The sequence below is a fragment of the Zeus faber genome, assembly GCF_960531495.2.
Source record: "Zeus faber genome assembly, chromosome: 18".
Classification (NCBI taxonomy): Eukaryota; Metazoa; Chordata; class Actinopteri; order Zeiformes; family Zeidae; genus Zeus; species Zeus faber.
In genome coordinates this window covers 15,275,255-15,298,161 of record NC_137210.1, presented here as the reverse complement: position 1 = coordinate 15,298,161, position 22,907 = coordinate 15,275,255, and the positions used below count along the sequence as shown (strand labels likewise).

Below are 22,907 nucleotides of genomic sequence, written 5' to 3'. Positions count from 1 at the left end.
AAGGGACAAAGTGAGACATGGCAGCAGTTATTTTACTGTAGAACTGGAGGGTAGGTTCATTTCTGGATGTCGAGGCACTAATATTCTGTCTGATAGCTATAATTTTATGACTGAAGAATATAGCAAATTCTTCACATTTTTCATCTCTGACGGGGTTGTAGATGGTGGATTAATAAGTCGATCACCAGTGGAGAAGAGCACTTTACTATTGTTGATATTTCCATTCATGATTTAAGAGAAGAAAGACTGTCTGGTCTGTTTAATTTATTTTGTTGTACTGATTGTACAACAATCAGTACAACAAAGTCTATCCTTGTAAATTGTAAGTACTGAGTCTATCCTTGTAAATTTCATGGTGAACCTGAAGTTTTGCCTTCCTCCACTTTCGTTCTGCCTGGCGACACTCTCTCCATCCTTGTAAATTTCATGGTGAACCTGAAGTTTTGTCTCAAGCTGCCTAACAACCGCTCCATTTCTCCAGGGGACTTTTTGTTTTTCTATGTTTTTAGTTTTAACAGGTGCAATGTTATCAATGATATTTTGTATTTTTGAGTTGAAGTTAATCACAGGATCCTCATTTGAAAAGTACAACCATTATGCAACATTTGGCAAGATTAAGGAATCGCTGTTTCAACCAACCGTGTATTAGAATAGAAAACATAATTAGAAATATATATATATATATATATATATATATATATATATATATATATATATATATATATATATATTTCAAATTTATGTCATGGGGATGTAAAGATAAACATGGCATGAAAAAAAATTACAATTATACATATATATATATATATATATATATATTTTATTTTTTTTTTATTTTATTTATTTATTTTTTCTGTGCCATGTTTACTTTTACATCCCGATGACGTTAATTTAAATGTACTGTATATATCTAAAACATGAATTTATCAAATACATTCAAAGATGGGATACTCCATTATAAACTGTACTAAAAAAAACATATAATGTGTACTACATGCTTTTCCAATATACTGATTGTAAACATTCCATTTACTTTTAAGTATTGACCAGTTTGAGTTTAAGTATAGCAAAAAAAAACAAAAAAAGAATGGATGAATCAGTGTGTCACTGTGCCTTTGGAAACAGTCACTACAGTGTAACAGTCCATTATAGCTGGTGAACAGAACAATTTAAAAGAAAACACATTTAAAAGCACTAACATTATTTTGTTTGTAATTAAATCTGGGGGTGAGCAAAGATCAAGCCAAAACCAATTTATATCGGTACAAAATCAGACATGTTTGAAATGCACAATGCACAAAACAATTAGTTGGCATTTAAGCAGAAAATGAGTGCCATTACATCGAGGGTGGGTCGGACTTAAAAAACCTTTTTTTAATTGAGCAAAGACATTCCTGTGCTGGGCTGGAATAAATGAGTCACATTACCTCGGAGAGTATTGCAAAGTTTAGTGTTGTTAAACTAAGGTAGTGAGGCGTCCAATTCTCAATCTGTGCTTTCACTGTAGTCATTACAAAGAGTGTGTAATTTGCTTGCATTATATCTTCCAGTTTGGTAATATGGATGGTTAATACTGCATAAATGGCACAATAATATCAAGGTTTTGCAAACATATGTAATATAACAACCGTTTTGCAAGAGAATATTATCTAGGAAGGTTTCAAATGAGACATTCTTAATATCTGATTCCAACTTGAATGTGCAATGCCTTTGAAAGAAAAGTCTGGATTTTACAAGGTATTAAACAGAGCCACAACATATGATTAGGTGCCAAATGATCTCGGTCATGTTTAATTGCCTTATCCAGTCATGAAAACACAAGGGATTGTGATGCAAATGCATTCAAATGATGCTTTTACCAGGGAAACATAGATAACAATGCTAAGCTGCTATATTTTTATAAAGCGGCTATATAAATATACTAAGTTCATTGTAAAAAAAATAAATTTGCAATAAAATCTGAAAAATACAGTATACCAATAACAAATGTGTACATTTGCTCGTAAGGACACACGCTCAGTAGCATAACAGTAATTCGAACATTCACGTCCCTTCTTAAGTCGACCGGAGGGGGAATCACACCAGAGTCTCCGGCAGGGTGTCGGCGTTGTCCGTGGACAGAAGCTGCCATATGTTCCACCTCTCCCTCGGCCACTCATGGCTGCCGAGCGCTTTGCCCTCTGCGGGGCCCAGCACAGTCACAGGACACTCAAGCTGCGGGGAATGTCTGCTGCTCTCAGAGGGTTCATGTGGAACTCGGAGGCCCAGACCTCCGGGCTGCTGTGTGGGGAGCGAGGGGGCCGAGTGGGAGATGTGGTCGACCTGAAGGGGTCCGGGGTGGGGAAGGGGACACCTGCGGCCATGCGTTTCGCCCTTGAGGGACATGCCGACGGGGCGTTCTGTCCTCCCCGCCAAGTCCTCGGAGCTGACGGCCCTGTGATGTAACCGCGATTGGGCCTGTCTCTGTCCCCGCCGGTCGCTGGGGCCGCTGCTGGCGCGAGTCAGCAGGGGGTGTGGCCTGGGCTCTGACACACCCAACGAGGTCTGGGCTTGTGTGACGGGCAGCTCGCTCTCGCCCTGGTGACAGCTGAGTGCCTCCGGCCATTCGTAGGACTCGCTTTCCGACACGTCCCCATGGGAATCTGCAAACGGGACCATTCATTAACATTCCGGCATTCATCGGATCTCTGAACAGCAATATTTCAAGATGATTCTATTACCGGTGAAGCAGCGGTCCATCAGCTCTTTGCTCAGCATCCTGTGCCAGGCGCCCCAGAAATGTTCATCCAGGGCTTCTAAAAGAGATGACATGAACAGTGTAGCTTCAGTTTATTGTATCCGTCACTGAAAAATACACTTTACTAATGCATGGGTATGAACCTCGTTTCTCCAGTTAAAGGGTGTCGCTTACCCTCCCCAGTCGGCGGAGTGGGACAGGTATCACCAGGTCTGGCTGCCGAGTTTTCACTGACTTTGTACTGCCCAGAGAACCTGAAGAGCCTTTCTGAGAGCGGCCCGCCGTCCCCCTTGCACTGCCACATGCGGTTTGACATCACGGGCGAGTTGTTGTCGTAGGGAGACACCTCTCCGCTCGACGCTTTGTTGGAGTCGCTGGATAAGCGTCTGTCGGTCCGCGAGAAGGACGGTCCTGTTCGGAGGGGACCGGGGCCCCTATGGAAAACACAAGAGGACGGTTTAGCTTGAGGAAGATTCCGCTCCGTCTTACGGCAACGTCCTGTCAGTCGTGAGGGTTTTAACCAATAATATTTTGAGACTCACGAGTACTGCGAGGCCTTCCTCCGCAGCAAGTAGTCCACGACGTCAGCGTCCGTCTCCTGCACACTCATCAGGACCTCGTTCTGCAGGTCAGGGGGAACCTTGGTGGACAAATATTATATGTAATAATATAATAAACAATATAGGATTTTACAACTCATAACAAGGGTTGACAAATCTATCTATCTATCTGTCTATCTATCTATCTGTCTGTCTATCTATCTATCTATCTATCTATCTATCTATCTATCTATCTATCTATCTATCTATCTATCTATCTATCTATCTATCTATCTATGTTAATTGCACAGGATCATGGTGAGTAGATTCTTCTTAATAATAAAAATGTGTTGAAGAATTTAAGGTGACTAAAATGGCACAATCCAAAACAAAAAGGTTCTTGTTCTAACACCTCCCCCAAAGATTCTTAAAAGATTTTTCTGCTGCACTTTTGTGCGTCACTTTCGGCTCCACTACTTCCTGGCTACGACAATTTCCAGCTAAGATGCATCCACTCCAGACGTTGCAAAGAACGAACTAAAGGAATGAAAGCAAAAAATCCAGTGCCCTAGCCTGAGCGCCAGGGGTGGGTGACTGTAAAGCCGTGGCCGTGGATGACACTTTCATCAGTTACTTCTCCAGTCCAGAGTCACTACTCATTACTCACTTCCAGCTTCGTGGTACCGGAAGGCGAGTTCAGTGAGCCCAACCATAACAAGTCTCAGGCAGAGGAGAAAATATACGGCACGGATTTACGAGTTTTACTGTAATGCTTTGTTTTATTAGAGGCCACATCCAAGCTTAGTACTTCTGGAAACTTATAAAGCTAGAGTTTACATTTCATTATGTGACTCGAACTCTGTTGAACTCAAAATTCCCCATAAACACTTGACTGTTGTGTTACTCACAAAATGAGTAACACAATGAAATTGTTTGCAAGAGTGAGTCATATTTTTTAATTTGATCGCAATCTTTTGTGAAAAAAAAAAAATCTCAAGAGAAATTCATAGTTCAGCATTTTATAAGTATAGTTTACCATGAAGAGGGTCTCGCAGGTGTTGATCATCCGTTGTACCACGCTGATGATGGCGGTGCTCTCCTCTGCTCTGGCAAAACTCTGCACTGTGAACTCCTTGTCCGAGTTCTTCTGCTTATGCAGGAGGTTTGGTCCAAAGATGGTGGCAAGGTTAAGAGACGTCATCTTGTTCCCTGTGGCCTAAACACAACAGGAGGCAGAGTTTAGACGTATTATTATTATTATTATTATTATTATTATTATTATTATTATTATTATTATCATTTTTCTTCTTCTTCTTCTTCTTTTTCTTCTTCTTCTTCATCTTCTTATTATTATTATTATTTCTCAATCTACTTAATTCGTTAAAACAACTGCTAAAATGTGTAATTTTGTTAGATTACCAATGGGAAGGTTAATACAGCAGTTTTTATTTTGTCTGATTCAAACGCAAATTGCCTATCGACTGAAATCTATCAGATTGGCAACAAAGAATCACAAATAATTTCTCAACATCAAACAAACAAAGCCCGTCTATCAATATTCTATTCCACATTTCGAGGAAACAGAAGGACGGTGCGTCCCATACAACCCTGGCAGATCTTTTTTATTATCTCCCTTTCTATTATGTGGAGATGCAGGAACAAAACACTTATGTCTCCCTCTTCAACGTTGTGTTTCCAAGCGCTGGGACTGAGGCCAAGAAGAAGAAGCTCAACAAAAGAAAAACAACATAAATATTGAATCACTGAAGGAGAGCGCTGTGTTCAGAGATTTCATCTGCAGTCCTACTGTACCTCGAAGCCCTCGCCGTCAAGGCCGTCTTCGGCGTGGGCGGCCACCGTGGACAGGAAGTGCAGGAGGCGCTGCAGTGTGTCGGTGTTACAGGGAGGGAGCAGGTAGATCAGCAGCTGGATGGCGCTCACCTGGTCCAAACAATCCAGCGCTGCGGAGAAACAAATTCCAACATCAGAGGTGAAGAGGAGACACTCATTTGAAGCTTGCGGGGTTGTTAAAGAGAAAAGATATTGCATCAGTGTTGGCAGATACTCAAGATTTCATTATCGGAAAAGAAAAAGTGCTCTTGTGCCATTTCTACCAACTTGTAGTGTGTGTGTGTGTGTTTGTTTTACTATACTTGTGAGGACCGGTCTCCAAATGTAATATTTATTTGGTTTAGAAGTGCACCAGGAATATGGCCCCTTACCAACCCTTACCAGGTGTATTTACTCAAACCTCACTTTGATACTAGTACAAGAATGTGTGTGTGTGTCCTACTCACACATTGAATTAATGAAGGCCGTGTAGAGCTCTCTGGATAGCAGTGCATCCGGCATGTCCCTGAGGAATTCCTTGAGCAGCGCAGCCACGTCATGGACGCTGTGATCCTCATCCAGTTGGACTTCAATTCCCTGGTCGAACTCTTCACGGAGCTGCAACAAAAACAATTTGGGCATCAAGTAAACAAAATACTTTGAATGTGCATGCTTGGAAATTAGGTCCTGATGTGCAACACAATGAAAAATGAATGACGACAGAAATGAGCTGAAACTTACCTGCCTTAGCCTCTTCTTTGAGCTCCCAATGCGGAAGATGCCAACTGTTTGTAGGCCTGACGGGGAAAAAAAAACAACCATCAGTGGCAGCACAACAGTGAATACAGTTTGCATCCAGTCGATTCTGCCTGTGAACATTCAAAGAGAAAATTGAAATTCATGGTCAACTGTTTATGATCAAAACAGCTGCTGTACTGAATTTAATATAGGACTTGTTTAGATGAAAATTTTAAATCGAGATAGTGATATCTATCATACCGTGGCCTCCCTATGACATGTATCATATTGTTGCCTCTGTATCGTAATAGGTATCGTACCGAATCGGATCATTTGTGAGATTGTGGGCAATACACGCCCTTAGTTTGAAGCTGTGGCTTCCTGAGCTTTGGTGATATTTACCATATTTCTCCAGGTGCTGGCAGCAGCAGTCTACCACTCTGGGTACCTGTCTGTAAATGGGGTTAAGGCTCAGCTTTTTGTCAGGGTGTTTCTTCCTGCCTTTGGGTGTGTCAACTGGGAGAGACAGCTGGAGGGCTTCCAGGAGCCGAGACTGGTTATCGTCCAGGTCAGTGATGCAATCCACAGACACCCCGCCCTGCCAAGAAACAGACAGATGACGACTGTATTGTCATGCACTCTTGATGCAAAGTCAAGCAGCTGATTGCATCTTTTAAAACATTACCACATGGTGCGGTGAATAACTGGCTAGAAGCTGGAAAGTGTATTTTTCAAACACATGAAACTATCAACCTCATTTTCGGTTCCTGGAAACCTCGTCTTACCCTCCTGCATGTCCGCCGTGCCACCTCCGGGGTGCTGGGCGCCGGCGACGCGTTTGGCGTCTCGCTGGCGGAGCTGAGCGACGAGTTGCTGCTGGAGAAGTCTTTGTTGGCCCTCTTGGAGGTGGATGTGAAGTGGAGGAGGGACGGCGTCAGATCGCTGGTGTGCTGCTCCTCCTGCTCGGGGTCCAGCCGCTGTTTGTGTGCGCGGTCGTTGGATATGACCTGCCACAGTGGTATGCCGAACGCCTGAGGCATACTCTCTGTGTGTGTGTGTGTGTGTGTGTGTGTGTGTGTGTGTGTGTGTGTGTGTGTGTGTGTGTGTGTGTGTGTGTGTGTGTGTGTGTGTGTGTGTGTGTGTGTGTGTGTGTGTGTGTGTGTGTGTGTGGGGAAGTGGAAGGGGGACGTGAAACACATGAGAGATCCAGGGTTCATATACAGTATATGAAGCCTTCAAGACAATGTGCTTGATGGTATGCTTTATTGAGAATCACTATGATCTGTACAGGGCCAAAACACACTCCCAGTCAACCAGAAGTCTGAATGAAAAAAAAAACATAGATATGTATATGAATATGTATATTTTACGATTTCAAAACACTTTTTTCAGAGACTTTTTTAGTCTCTGTTAAACCCAAGGAGGGATATGCAGGAGCCGGTCATGCCTCGGGACAGGCTGTGATGACTGAGCCACCTCTCCAGATTGTTTTTGTTATTTCCCTTGACTGCCCGGCCGACAGAGCAGCTCAAATTCCTGCCTGCATTGTTACAGGGGGATGGGCAAGGCAGGCGGTCCGCGCAGGAGGCTGCTTAACTGTATATTTTCACTCAGTGGATATAAACAGCTGAGAATGTCTGCCCCGGTGAGGTCCGTGCACTCTCAGCCAGACGGATCAAATGCTCTCTTGTCCACCGTCGGCGGCTCACCAGGTCGGGGTGCGAAGGAGGGGAGAGTGTGAGACCCCAAAATCCCTCTGGACTTTGTGGCTCCGACAAACTCTCCAAGCGGTCGGACGGGAACAATAACCTATTTTACTATGACTGGCTTTGTTTGGGTCTGGCTTATCCAAAAACTACTGCTATTACAATGGGCATGTAATAGAATACCGACTTGTGACTTGTGACTTGTGACGCAACTACTCCCATTCAAATAATTTACAAATAACCTCAGATTCTCATACCTTTGTCTTTGCTCTTCTCTTTGGATAGCGAATCCAACTTCTTTCTCAGTGACTTCTTTCTTTTTTGCCCATCTGAAAGAGGCAAGAGAAAACATGATATCACGTACCGCATATTTTGATCCATCGGTTCCCTAAACTAGTTTGTAACTTTAGAAAACACACTCTATGGAAAGCTGTCTCCAAACTATTTCAAGATGAATAAATACATGAAGATGCCCGCATCGCCCGTCTGCCCCACTGTGATTCCCAGATTCTTGCATGAAATGGTGTTCTCAAAATATTGCGGGACATTGTTTGACTGAATTGCATCAGACCTCTCCTTCTTTCTTTTGCATAAATATGTGATCCGTGAGTGAGGAAAGACTGAGCTGAATCAGTACATGAGTAGAGGACAGAAAGCCTCGTGCCATGAAACGCTTAAACTTCAAGTGCGCGATCCTTTGGAAAACCTTTGAGTCCTATCGTCAAATGGCGACAGGGTGGCGGTTTTGGACATTTTCAATTCATTTGTTTCTTCCTCTTGTGTAGTGTGTGTAGAGGGCCGTTTCAAACTGAATAACACACAAGAATGCTGGTTTACCTTTGGGAACGGCGATCTGGCAGCCCAGGTCGTAGTCCTGCAGCAGTCGACTGAAGGCCACATCCTGCAGGCGAACGCGCTCCAGCTCCGAGAGGCTCTGCAGAGGAACCGGCTGGAGGCCAACGCTACGCCCAGACACGCTGCTCCAGGTGAAGTCACCCTGAGGACACACACACACACACACACAAACACACACACACACACACACACACACACACAAACACACACAAACACACATACACATACACACATAATGTAGGTGAGCTGCATTTATCACTGCTCTTTCCCATAGTCACACTCTGGGTACCCTAACAGGCTCATATATCATCAGATACCCTGTGCCTGTCCAACCACTAATCTCCTTTTCAATATGAAGAGATTATGGGGGGCAAAACTTCCTAAACGCTCTTTTGAAAAAAAGGCAGTGGGCATAAATATACATTTTCCTGTTTCATATTTTTATGAAGATACATGCGATTATTATGAGAGGGAATTAAAAAACACTGAAGTGAGAGCATCTCCCACTAGGTTTGCTAAATTCTTAACTTCCCATGGCTTAACCAGTTGAAGTGTCTCACGTTAATTATATTTGTGCTCCATTTGATACGGTGCACGGACGGCGCTAGATTGGAATTATCATGGTGTTTGACTGATTCTCCAATGGTTCAATCAACACCGTGAACTGAGAGGCCGTGATGACTCAGTGGTCCACCACATTACAGCACGCTGCGGCATTACTGAGGATGAGCCGTTTCGGGGGTCAAAGGAACACAGATGCAAATAATCTGAGCAGAAATCCTTGACCTTTGACTATCTCCCTTCAAAATCCATTCTTGAGATTATTGTGCCTTTGATCCTGCAGAGTAAAGCCAATCATACGAACCATGTTCCAAAGAGGCTTATCAGCTTATTATAAGGATCAGGCCTTCGGTGAGGTGGCTCGCCCCCATTAAACAAGAATTAGGCTGATTGGTACAGTGGAAAACTCATCTGTAGCAAAATAATGAAGAAGCACAGTTGAGTTTGACCAGCTACCGAGTAGAAACAATGGTGTTGGATCGGCCGCAATAGATCTTGGACCAGACAAAACTTCAATGTTTACATATGTAATGCTTACATCAACTCCTATATGAATGAATTCTCATTCAATCATTCTGTCTGCATGATATGTTTTAATATATTATCACATAGTTGTCAGTGTGTCAGTGTCCCGTTGTCCACCGAGTGAAACCCCTCTGCAGGTCTCCAAATCCTCTGTGTGAGGTGTTATTTATATGCCATTGCCCAATAGTTGGCCATCTTGATGTTCTTGATAATTTTTAGTAAACTTGCATGACAACCAACCATTGGAGTTTGCTAAATTACAAAAAAAATATTAATTAAACACACTTGTTGGTACACTGTAGAGCCATAACATTAAAACCACCACTAATAACCCCTAATATTGTGTAGCCCCCCCTCGTGCCACCAAAACAGCTCTGGTCCATCCAGGCATGGACTCCACAAGACCTCTGAAGGTGTCCTGTGGTATCTGGCACCAAGACGTTAGCAGCAGATCCTTTAAGTCCTAGAAGTTGTGAGGTGGGGCCCCCATGGATCAGGCTTGTGGTTCCAGCACATCCCTCAGATGCTCCATCGGATCGGGCCCTAACCCCGCCCATCCACATGATGTAGAAGAAAACGTGATTCATCAGACAAGGTCACCCTCTTCCATTGCTCCATGGTCCAGTTCTGATGCTCACGTGCCCATTGTAGGAGCTTTCGGTGGTGGACAGGGGTGAGGATGGGCACTCTGACCGCTCTTACCAGTCAGAGTTACCGGTTTTAATGTAGTGGCAGATCGGTGTATACTACTACTGTATTTCAAATGAAATACAATTCTGAAACATACAGTTGTAATAGATTTCTTCCTAAAGAGTGCAGGAGGAGAAACAGTTTCTTCTGGCTGAAAGTCTCAACTTTCTTAATCTGTTTTGTTGTCTAATAACACAATAGTGAATACATCATGGATACAATATAGAAGTATTATTTGATCAGCCTCTAAAACTGAAACATAAAAGCCTGGTGTGTTTTTCCTACCTAACATGTTGTCTCACTATAATGAGCATTTAGTTTGAATGGAGATACAGAAATAAGTCTGCAAGTTGCCACTTATCAATTCCATTTGTTTTGTTTGTTTCTTATGTGATTGAGTAATATTTTGCTTATTTTACCAATATTACAAGGATAATACATGGCAGAATTTAAGATAGGATTAGGCATATATGTCTTCAATCTACTCAAACACACGTAATATAGTATAGTTGTATGGCAGTATAGTACAATATAATAAAGTGAATTTTGCTGGTATGTATATTACAGTACATTACAAGAGGTGTTATCACTTTTGATGCATTAAACCTTCAGTGAATGATCAGTCATTAGAATTGAGCTTTGAGCTCCCACAGAGTGAATGCAAAATATAGACAAATAGCACCGTTAGATAAAATAATTGAATAGGCTTTGTGAGAGTGATAGGGACACATAGGGCCTCATCACAAAGCTTCGGTCACTCATTATATTATATAGACAGTAGTTAAACAATCTGAGAAATACTAATAATGCAAAGACAAGACCCGGCATGCATGGTGGCTGTAAGAGAGGCTCACAAAACTGTTTTGCAGTGCATTTTCTTTGGGGTATTAATTACCTGATCTTTATCAAAAAAATTAAACCAAAAAACGTATACAAGACATCTACATAAATGAATCAAGTAATAAATATTTGCTCACACTGTTTAATGTCAGCATTAGTAGTCCCAGTAAACGTGCTTAAATTAGCCCTCTTCAGGGTCTTTTCCTTTGATTCACAATGTGTTGAAACACGGAGGTGGAGAAATCCCTGAGTGGAGCACAATGAGCGGAAATGTGCAAGGTACTTAATACAATATACTGCGATGGAGAGTCCAGATTGCAGCAATCCACACTTGAGCTGGATCCAAACAGGTGATAAATAGTCCTCCCGGTTATTTTCAATGGAACATTTGGGGAGGAAAGCTTTTGACCAGAACCTCAACCCTGTGTCCAAAATATGACATTCCCACTGAACTCTGTGCATGTCACAGCTGCCTTCAAGGATATTATCCAAATTATAAAGTGCATATGAACAACGCTCCTAGATTTTGTGACATATTTAATTCTTTCATAGCATTCGTTCTGTATTAGGAAGCTGAATTTGATGCTATATAACCTTTTTTCCCCGGATGTGTTTATAGATGTATCCATGCCAGGTTTCATGCCCGGTTATGAGGTCTGAGGCACTGGCAAACTATTTTATTCCACATGTCATCTTTATGAAAAAACCTAAACAGCATTCCTATGTAGTTTATTAGCTTTCATCATACATGGTACATGTCTATTGTAATTGAACGCTTGGAGAAAAAAAAAAAGCCACTTTAGAAACCAAAAAGCCAGTAAAAGGTCTTGTAGAGCTATGGCTGAATCGGGCTGATCTTAAAGCCACAGGAAAGTCAGACAGAGTTAAAGAAGTCAGATCCACTTACAAGATAAGCAGGGTGCCTCTCTGGAATCGGCTCCATGGACAGAAAGTCTATTTGCCAAGGCAGTGGACAAGCTTATGGTGGAGAACAGTGAGTAATCAGCTCCATTTACTGAGTTTAAGAGGCCTGAACATGCTGCCTGCTCTGCTGCTCTTATTCTGGTTCCTCACTGAGCTGTGAGGCTCTGCAGGACCTGGGCGGGGCTCCTCCTCCGAGGATATGCTTGAAGAAAAAGGTGTTTCTCTTCATGAAGCTGTCCAAACGATGTTATTATTATCATCATCATTATTATTATTATTATTATTATTATTATTATTATTATTATTATTATTATTATTATTATTCGTTTTAGAGCAAAACTTCTTGATATCCTGCATTACTGTTTATGTGCAGTAATATTCACCAACTATGTTCTATTCTTTGTAGCAAAACTTCTTACTTACCATAATCCTAGAATTCATCTTGTGCGCAAAGTTCATCCTGTATATTCTGTGGATTTTGTATATAAAGAACGATTGCATAAAACATGAAAAAAAAAAAAAAAGGATTTCAGATTCTGATGCAAAAAGTCACATGTGCAATACAGTATATCTATTGAATTCCTCAATTATTTGAAACTGAACAGCCCCACAGCACCGGAGGCATGCGAATGAGTTGGTTTAATGCTATGGGCAGGCAGATAGAGCTGCATTTGCTTTCCAAACAGGTTCAGTCTGAATCATAATTCAAGGAGACTCTTAAGCGGTGGAACAACCTCTAAATGAATAGTAACGGTAAAGTAACTGAATAATATCTTCATCATCTTTCCAAAAGGCAACTTTCCAAAACTCAAACTCGGCTAGAATGGTTAAATCATTGAACGTTGTTAATACTCCATTGTTCCAGTACATTGTTTGTGCTTTTATTTTGGACAGTGGTTGGATGCTGCTCACATCTGGACCTTCTTATCTCGTCTCGACACTCGCCTACTCTACCGCTCATTACTCCCCATCCATCTAAAACGCGTAGATGCCGATTTTATTACGGCATCACCTGTCGTTCAATTCATGCGTTGTGACTCATAAGTCTGTCCATTGGGTCACTAAGCTGAAAGAAATGAACAGTCCAAAATGTTATGAGACTGTCTTTGTCAGGGCAGATTCTGTCTGGAACCCCCTGCATGGTCGACGGTGAGATATTTTAGAATTCCAATCCAGCTACAATCAGCCATCAGATATGCCATCATGTAAATTAATTGAGTTTATGTTTTTTTTAATGCAGTAGATTACACTGAGCCCTCAGGATGTGCAGTATGAAGAGCAGCAAACTCTCATCCAGGTTTTATTAGAGACAGACTCTTGCATTTACTGGAATGGATATGATGCAATTCTGTTGGAAAACATGTCCTTGTAGTTCACAGTCATAGATACAACTTTTTTTTTTTTTTTTTTACTTTTTTTGTTTGTTGTTGGTTTTTTTGTTAGAGCCGGGCAGCCCTGTACCAGGGCAGATCAGTGTCTCTAGCAGAGCTTCTCGTCTCTCCTCGTTCCAGAACACGGAGGAATGTGGACGGCATTCCGCCCAAACACTCCGGGAGCTACACGCAGTCTTGAAAAGCCCCTCCTCACAGTCCCTGTATCGTAAAGATTCCAGGTCCGGAAGATCATCTCTCCGTGTCACGTGTCGTTGTTGATCCCTGTTGCCGGAGGGTTTTTTTTTAGATTCGTCTTCTACTGACCACGACGCAACTGAGAGAGGATTAATACCAAAAACCATTAGGGAAGCTCTGCCCAAATGCAATCGAAACCGCTTATGCGCACATTGAATCTTGAATCTATAGGCAGCCTATTTAAGATTCAAGATTCAAGATTCAAGATTTTTTATTTGTCACATACATATACATACTTCCATACATATATGCAGTGAAATGTAATGCAACGCACCCGGTGATAGCACACAATATGTCCTAGGAAAAAATAGAAAATAAAATAAAAAGTAGAAAATTCCTTTCTAATAGACCGACTAACTGACTCCTAAAACGTAATACAGTAAGTGGAGTACGTATAGAATAAGATAAAAATATATAGAATAAAATACAATAAAAATGAATTGAAATAAAATGGATAAAATTTATATAAAAATTAAAAATTAAAAATTTAGAATTTAGATAAAATTTAGATAAAAATTTAGTTGAATAACTGCATGAGTAGCAGCAAAACAAACACAAAACACTTGTTGATTTTCAGTGATCATCTCCCATACACCAAAATAACACATTGTAGTAATCTCCTCCTCAATTATAAGTATTATAAAACGCAAATTTACTGCTGCACTGAAGCAAACTCCACATTTTCAGCAATGTTTGACAGCAGTAGGATAAATGGCGCCCTCTAACGGTCCTGTGGTGACATGACAAGAGAAATCGTATTGAGTTTACTGTAGAAAGTAATTAAATTGTAATTATTAATTCTTTTAAAATCATATAGTATGGCATTTATATTAAGTGTTTTAATTTAATAAAATCTGTAGAAACGAGTCACATCTTGAGCATATTAGAGCCTTTCATAGGGATCAGCTACCATTTGCAGTAGAGCTCAGCTCCATCAGGTATTTACAAAACAAACAAAAGCAAAATAACAAAACAAACTCCAAATTAAAGCCAGGCAATAACTTCTTTAAACCGAGCAAGTAAAAAATCTAATATATCCCGTAATATCTCACAGGGTCTTCCAAGTTTCATACCCAGAGGCTAGTCTAATAAGAGCCCAAGTTGAAATGCTAAAACTTCATGAATCTAAAACATCACATGATACTAAGCAGGCATCTCAATGAGGGAGCAAAAAAAAAAAAATTCATAAAAACATCCACCGCAGTAATTTTAAATGAAAATTCACTTGGGGTAGATATGCCTACAGCCTTCATATTCAAGGAATAGAAACAAGCCCTGAAAATCAGTTCCAGCTTAAAAAAAATAGGGCATAATATGAAAATAAAAAATAAGCAATCGTTGGGACTTAGACACAGTGAAAAAAAAAAAGCAATACTTTCAAATCATTCCCCTCTTAAAATTATTATTATTACAATTTCACTTACCGGGTCTGAAGTAAAAAGGTTAACAATGCAGAGCCAATGCAGAGTGACAGTGTACTGGATAGTACACTGCGGAGAAGCTATACTGTCACACAGGTAGTGATGTGGTTTATGCATTGCATTTATCAGGAAGAGCTCCTACAGCAGCATTTCCAGAGTACACCATTTATTGCATTTAACTGATGAGACGACTTTCCCTGGGCCAGAAGCATGTCATCAGACTGTACACAACCCTTATCAAGTTTATCCACCCTCGACCGCCCCGCTCTCTACGAGGCGAGCCGGCAGCCATGGCCAAATCACTGCCCATCTGCTCCTGGCTTCCGGCTACTCCTCTCTGGGCTACTCCAACTCCAGCCAGAGGCTTTGTGTGCTACTTTGCACGCTGGCACCAAACGTCACAATGACAGCTCTTTCCCAGAGGCCGCCCTGCTCCTCGACAAGCCCCATGAGCCCTGCTGTCTAACTGAGGACCCCACCAACCATGAACATACTATCCACCCCGCCAAAAGCCCACCTGTGCCTCGTCCCTACCAATCACACGTCACTACACACCAGTTCCTCCACCACACAGATGGCTATGACCGTACCATTCAGTTAAAAATAACTATTACGGGGGCGTCCTGGCGCTTCACCCGGATAGTGCAAATACCATGAAGGCAAAGTGTCTTCCAGCGACCAATGGTTTGGATCTGGCCTGTAGTCATCCGCTGCCTGTCTCTCCCTCTCTCCCCGCCCCAATGTTTCCCGTGTCTGTCGGCTGCTTCTGTCATGACTGGTGTGCAGTATTCCCACCCCTGGTACACCAGGCTACTGCTCTGTGGGACTATCACGACAGTGCACCACTGCATGTACTGGGTCGCTGAGAACATCACCGATGGGTTCTCAAGCCTCTGGAAGCCTCCGCAGTCCTTTGCCTGCCGTTTTGGACTTGTCCTTGCGTTTCTGGACTGACATGTTATTTTGAGGCCTTTGTTTCATGTGTGTCAGCGCATCCCTCCTCGCACAGCACTGTGAGTTCCACAAAGATGATGTGTTCCTTGGACCACGGCACCGTGTCTGGGCGTAGTGTGGTATGGAGCTCCTCCTGTGGGAGCTCAAGTCTTTGGCGATAATGTCGACACTATGCCTCTTGCTTGTAGATAACCTATACCCCCGCCTTTATGAAAGCTCGCCCGCTCTACTTTGTTGTGGTGCCGCTGTGAAACATCCTTTGGTTCAGGCTGTTTTCTACCCTTTGGTCCCGAGTTTTTGATCTTCTTTTTTCTTCCTCGCGGTTCCTCGACTCACCCTCGAACCTCTGTTTGTCCGTCCCCCAGGCTGGCGTTTCGCCATCCCTCGAAATGTGCAGAGCCATGGCCCCCGTCTTCATTCCCAGGCATGGGCTGCCGACGATGTCACGCGCTTGGAATTTATGGATGAGTCAGCTGCCTGCCTGTTTGCAGCCTCGTCTTAACGTAACTCCACCGTGACGCGCAAGGTCATCAGTGTTGACAAACACTGTCAGCGGTCCAATTTTAATGTCCCCGCTCGCTGGAAAAACTTTGACGCACTTTCCCAATAATCCTGTAAGTGCTCAGGGCTGTCCCGCTGTAAAACCGGCGAGTGCACAGGGGCTTCACTTGCGGGAATGACCCACAATTCAGAGTGCTGTGATGCTACAAATGGGAAGCAGGACAGGGGCAGCCCGGAACCATTAAAAAAACAAACCAAAAAAAGCGGAGAGGAGTTTACATGTAAGTAGACTGTAAATGCATAGCATAACATAGCACTGATGATTCATAGCCAGTATGTCGTTTAATTGTTTGCGCTATGATGGCATAATGATAAGTACGAAAAATGTCTGATTTGATCTCATAACCTTACTATTGCTTATGAACAGGGAGTAAAAGCAAATGTTCCAATTCAAATTCACAAATTCGCCCTGAGCACTCCGGGTGGCATCGCTTAAAGTCTGAGAGTTCAGAACACAAGGTGGACATTGAGTTTGGACCATTGTTTTTTGCCATTGCTTAAATAAACAAAAAAGCTTCTGCCGAAAGGCTGAAATTCAAAACATAACAAGGAGCTTTCAACAAAACAGAGATATCGCTGCTATGTTTTACCAAGCGACGGAGGTGAAAGGTTGTGACAGGCATCACCACATGCTGTCATTGTTTATTGTTTATTGAAATTGGAGTTAAACAGCTTGAGTGACCAGCGACCTATCGAGTTATGGTTTAGGTGTTAAGTGTTTTTTTTACAGATGTCTGTGCGATGGAACTAAGATGTAGTGAATAAACTGTTGTTAAGTCCTTTCAATGGGGGACTTCATTCATTCCCATCCTGTAGTGATGGCCGCACGGCTCTCTCACTTCAGCCTCAGAATGACTGTTCAGTCTCCTCCTTCATGCAGTATTACAGTGTGCCCCAATATACCCATTGCTGGGCATTTAGGCAAACCCTGAAAACCTACACGGAAGGGGGAGAAATAATGAGTCGTTCATAATGCAAATTAGGTCGCTAACTCTCGCCTCCATCTGCTTTCTGTTTTGTTTTTTTACTTAACTCTGATACAGGAACATGATAAAAACTGGGTTTTATCATGTTTTGTTTTCCTTCGTGTCTGAATGTGGATAAGTCAATTCATGATGTCATGACGCACATTTGCACTCAGCTGAGGAAAGCACCAATTTTGTACAGAACACAGTTGGATAGTCAAGCGCTGGAAAACAATATCTTTCCACCAAAGACACAGGTCAGATCTGTCAAAAGTCAAAACAGTCAGTATTAACAGTCAAATCAAAATAATTGATTTTGACCAATATCGCACAATCCAAAAACAAACCCTGCGTGTTTTTCTCTTATCGCACGGGGGGGGGAACCGAGTACCGCGGTTCTAAGCACTGCGGCTGCGAGCCAGAAGTTTTCGTTCCATGCCATACAAATGGACAGTCTCCTGTGGGAAGAAATATGTGCCGGAGGGAATGCTGCCAAGGATCAGGTCATGCTGCTCTGCTGTGAGAAATAAGAGCTAAGGCTTGCTTCATGTAAACCAGATGTCCCCTTGCTTTACATTTCTCTTCGACCCCAAGAGAGAGCGGACCCCTAACCGGGAACGGTGATACCTGACGTACGGTCGTGAATGGAAATGCACAGTACTGTACATGGCCACTTGTGATATGGAAGGACGGTACTACTCCAAAAGGAGATGTCAATTCACATCATGTAATACACATAAAAGACACACTGAAGACCAGGCCTGGACCAGGACATGTTGCACCGATTTATCGATCTCCTTTCATTTAATGGGCACCCATGACTCCACTAAGACAATAAGTTCACACAAAAAAATCATACCAGCCATATGCATTTTCTATAAGTGCTAAGTGCACTAAGTTTTGCTCTTTCCAGAGCCCTGGATGGCCCGCGCCACGAGGCATGCTATATATCTCATAAATGGAGAGAAAGAATGAGCCGGGGCTTTTAGTGGGGGCAGAGGTGCAGTGTTTCATACAAAGGGAAAAGTAATGTCAACCTGATGGCGCTATTGTTATTGCAACGGTGTCTTGGATACGGTCACCCCCAAACAGAGCACAGGATGGATATTTACACAAGCCAAACATGTGACTTTAATTACAGAATAGAAGTGAGGTGTGTGTGTGTAAAGCAGGAGCGCGGTCATGTAAGTCTTTAGGAAGCAGGACGGACTCTACTCACTCATATTCATGGCAAATATAAACAGCTAAGAAATAGTGTCTCGCAGTACGCAAAAGATCTGCAGAACAATCAATGAGAATACTGTATGCAGAACAGAAGTATGTATTTTTACTGCAGCAACTGTTATCTGTTCCATTTCAAATTTTCTGTTCCATTTTTTTTTTTTTTTTTTACAATGCATACTTTATAATAACCTCCCTCACAGTGATTCAGCGCAGGTAGTTTATTCTGTAAGCACTATAGGCAGCAGGAAAGCTCTCCAGTCCCGGGCGACATAAATCATATTAAATATCCATCCTGTCGCACAGTGTACTCCATCTTTAATCCGGCTCAATCAGATTTATAATGATTACATTTCTTAGGGTTCTGGCAGTACAATCTGAGTTCCTGCTGATGACTACAGGAGAGACCAGATACCTGGTATTCATTACAAGCCTAATATAATGTCACTTATATAATCTATCTCCATTACACCAAACAAATAGTGTTACCATGAGGACCAGTGCAGCAATGGCACAAACCCTGCCCACATACAGTGTATGCAGTCACTGGAAAGGAGAAAAGGCTCAGTTCTAGGGTGTGCAGCGTCCCTCAAAATTGATTTCATATGTAGGTTTAGATATGTCTGATTCTTCTGACAGTATTTTTTTTCTGCTGTGGCTACAGCACAGTTTGGTCAGGTGGAAGAACATGGTGCTGTGCCAAGCAGGCTAAGCGTCATTCTTTATCAGGAGTCCAACCTCTGGCATAATTCCAGCACAGGATCTAGTTTACTTCAAAAACATTTGCAATTTAAATACTGAGATAAAAACAAGTCTGACAGTGTTTATGGTTGTGATTGTATGGCTGTTTTTCCTTATAATTGAATGCCTGCTATTTATCGGCCATTGCAAATAATCATTGCAAGCACCATGTTGTTCTTGGGTGTGTTCGGTTTGAAGCCAAAAATGACAAATCCTGTTAAGGTTAGAAACCTTCCAAAGCTCGACCTTACAAATTGGTGAGATATTTTTCTGGTTTTGCCTAAGTATGTGCACTCTGTGTTTGAATGGGCTCCAACAACATCCCAGTGAACTAAATACATGGTATTACTGTCACACCTCTCAATAGAGCAAGTTAACACATGCCTTGGTGACAACGCCACTGGCAGAGTGGAGTCAGTGAAATGCATGACTCACTGCACTGGCTGCTGGTTAATGATCAAGTGGATCATAGGATTTCAACAAAAAGTTCAATTGTTTGGTCTCCCTGCTGCATGAGCATACCATGTAATGTCCATCAAGCAAAAGGAGAACTATAAAAGCACCCCACCTATCTCATTCTCTCTCTTGTAAATTTAAATTTCAAGTTGAAAATATACTTTTATGATATTATATATTCTTATAATAAATACTAATATAATAGATATACAATTATCATGTTTCTTCATGGAATCTTTTTTGATTAAAGATACATTGGGGACCTATTATGCGCCTATTCAACAAGTTAATATCGTTAAAGTAATGTATCTGAGTTCCCCAAAACCTGTTTTTGAAGTTCTTTGCGGAAACTACCACTCAGATTATGCATTTGAGCCTTTCTAACATGCCTCTATACCATCCTGTTCCAAAACGGGCTGTTTCTATATGTAGCTTTAAATGTAAATGAGCTGCCAGGCCCCTAGTTCTGTGAACCAATGGGGTTTAAGCATGGATTCCACGTTGGGTTGTATTAACTCCATAAGTTTCACTGGTTTCATTTTACTAGTCCACCAAAATCACCAAAACTTAGTGTAAACTCTGCATTTTTGTCACGGAGAGTTGGTGTTAATTCCTCTTTCTTTTAAAAGATTTGTGCTGGTCTCTGCGGTCTCTGAACGGCTTATTTCACCCCATGTCTTCTGAAAAAGACAGCTCACAATAAATAAATAAATATATATATATATATATATATATATATATATATATATACTGTGTGTATATATATATATATATATATATATATATATACTGTGTGTATATATATATATATATATATATATACTGTGTGTATATATATACTGTGTGTATATATATATATATATATATATATATATATATATATATATATATATATATATATATATTAGTGGTATGACTGTTGGTATTCTGTTTATTTAGTTGTTGTTTTTTTGCTTAAAAATATTTTTAGCAGATTTTTATGAGATATTGTTAGACTGAGATTATATTATGATTTAATTTATAAATATTTATTGATGTTTATTAATTAATATTGTATGTATTTAAAAAAAAAATATTGTAAAATGTAAAAGCAGTAAAGATAACATCATCATCATCATGATCATCATTTTTATTACCAATGATGATGATGATGATGATGATGAGTACTGACAATAATTACCCAAACCTGACTGAACTCTTTCATTTCATTCTATAATCCGTCACATCTGTCACATTTTTTGGGGCTGTGAAATAGTTTCGAGGTCAATCGATAGTCGGTGTCACCAAAAAAGAGTTATGACGTCAGAGTTCAGTTCCACTCGTGCAAAGACCTGTATGTAGCTGGAATTCGCTCCATAAATGTCGAGAGAGTCACACCGAAAAAAAAGTCACTGACCTTCTCGGGTGCCTCCCTCTCCTCGGTGCCGTAGTGTCTCATCAGAGCCGGGTCCAGGCTCCTGGTCTGCCGCAGCCTCCTCTTGAAGGTCCTGGAGCTCGGGGAGCAGGAGAAGACGCTGCTGAACAGGCTCTGTGCAGACATGCTGCCCTCTGAAGAAGAGGAAGATGAAGGAGGAGGAGGTGAACTAGTAGATCCCCATCGCTCTCCCTCTCTCTCTCTCTCTCTCTCTCTCTCTCTCTCTCGCTCTCGGAGAGTTGGAGAAGTCTTCCAGAGTCTCCCAGTCTGTGAACTGGTGCCTCTGCTCGTCACCTCTGTGAGTAATGTGAGATGTGTTACTCCACCCACCACCGCTGCTGCTGCTGCTGCTGCCTAAGAAATTATGCAAGAAAGTTTTTTTGTTTTTTTTTACAGATATTTCATATGCAAGTTGTGTCATGTCTTTAGTGCCTGAAGAGGTATTCAGAGACAACGTTACTCTGGTAAAAAGTCAACGTAAAAGTACTTGCTATTAAATGTACCCTAATTAATGCCCTGATTATAACATAGCCTATAACATTCCATAAAGTGCCTTCCATAGTTATTTTTCTGTTGATGAATGTTCATGTATATCCAAGAATATGTACCTAATTAATCACTGATGAGTAATCCTAAATGAGCAGTTTGATTGATCCAGTCGCTGATGTTGTTATTATTATTTTGGTTTGTAAAAAGTGTAGATATTTGCTTTGAAATGGAGTGGAGTAAATGTCAAAACTCCCTGAAAGTCTCTGAAAAAGTACCAACTGAATGTACTCAAGTCAGCACAGATACTTGAAAAATGTACTGAAGTACATTCCGCCGCTGTTCTCGTCACAAGCACCAGGAGTCGAGTAGAAACCAGGAAAACACAGCTATACAACTGAATGCATGGTTGGTGATTGTTTGGTGTATTTTTAACACATAAATCTCCAAGAAGCCTGATTGCTGTCCGGTTTAAGGCATCGCGAGTAGTTTTTTCAAGTCCCGTAAGCGCCAGCAATGTGAACAAGATACCCAAATAATGTAGGTTTCTCAACTTTCTCAACGGGACAAACCATTGAAACTGACATCACCATAGATTGGAAGTAGACTCACACTTGTGTGCTATTGTCATGCCTCATATTGCAAGACTTGGGGGATGGGGGCGGGGGGGGGGGCGCTGACAAAAGCAGAAAAGGTGAGATGGAACCGTGTTGTCCGGACTTCACAGACATTCCTCCACAACCCTGGTCAGTTTTTGGGAATAGTTGGCATGCGGCGCCATGGGAATGGGCCTTTCCTGTGGGGGCTCTGGGGAAGGGACCTGTGTGATAAGGCGACATGTGAACCAGCACTGTACGCCGGCGATAGCGGCTCCAATCAGATACGCCGCTCTGCCAAACAGACAGGGGAAATGGCGATAAGAGCCTCTCCTCCGTTTGATCCACTTATTTGGCAGCGGAGGGTTTTCCGAGCGAACCCTCCCTCACTGATTCCCATCGCACTTCCGCTCATGTCTTTTCTTTCGCAGAGGAACCATCTCCTCGGGGATCCCACTTCCATTGACCTTTGTCAAGCACCAAGCACCAAGAAGGAGCGTTCTGGAGGAACGGTATGGT

The 22,907-nt window shown here is 41.9% G+C and overlaps 1 protein-coding gene across 2 annotated transcripts; it reads right to left on the bottom strand.

The window, feature by feature from the left end:
* Positions 1-1,268: 1,268 nt before the first annotated feature.
* LOC307244177 (rho GTPase-activating protein 6) lies at positions 1,269-21,432 on the bottom strand (the record flags this gene model as incomplete). 2 transcript variants are annotated; one of them, XM_080019260.1, is made up of 13 exons in its annotated part: positions 1,269-2,642; positions 2,721-2,795; positions 2,912-3,171; positions 3,280-3,377; positions 4,313-4,492; positions 5,089-5,237; positions 5,574-5,724; positions 5,848-5,903; positions 6,247-6,442; positions 6,630-6,889; positions 7,808-7,879; positions 8,388-8,547; positions 21,289-21,432. In XM_080019260.1, 13 exons carry the CDS (start codon positions 21,430-21,432, stop codon positions 2,077-2,079), a joined length of 2,367 nt encoding a protein of 788 aa, XP_079875386.1. In that variant the 3' UTR covers positions 1,269-2,076. The 2 variants fall into 2 exon arrangements, with proteins under 2 accessions (XP_079875386.1, XP_079875387.1); XM_080019261.1 differs by lacking the exon at positions 21,289-21,432 and adding an exon at positions 11,929-11,987.
* Between the last annotated feature and the right edge of the window lie 1,475 nt (positions 21,433-22,907).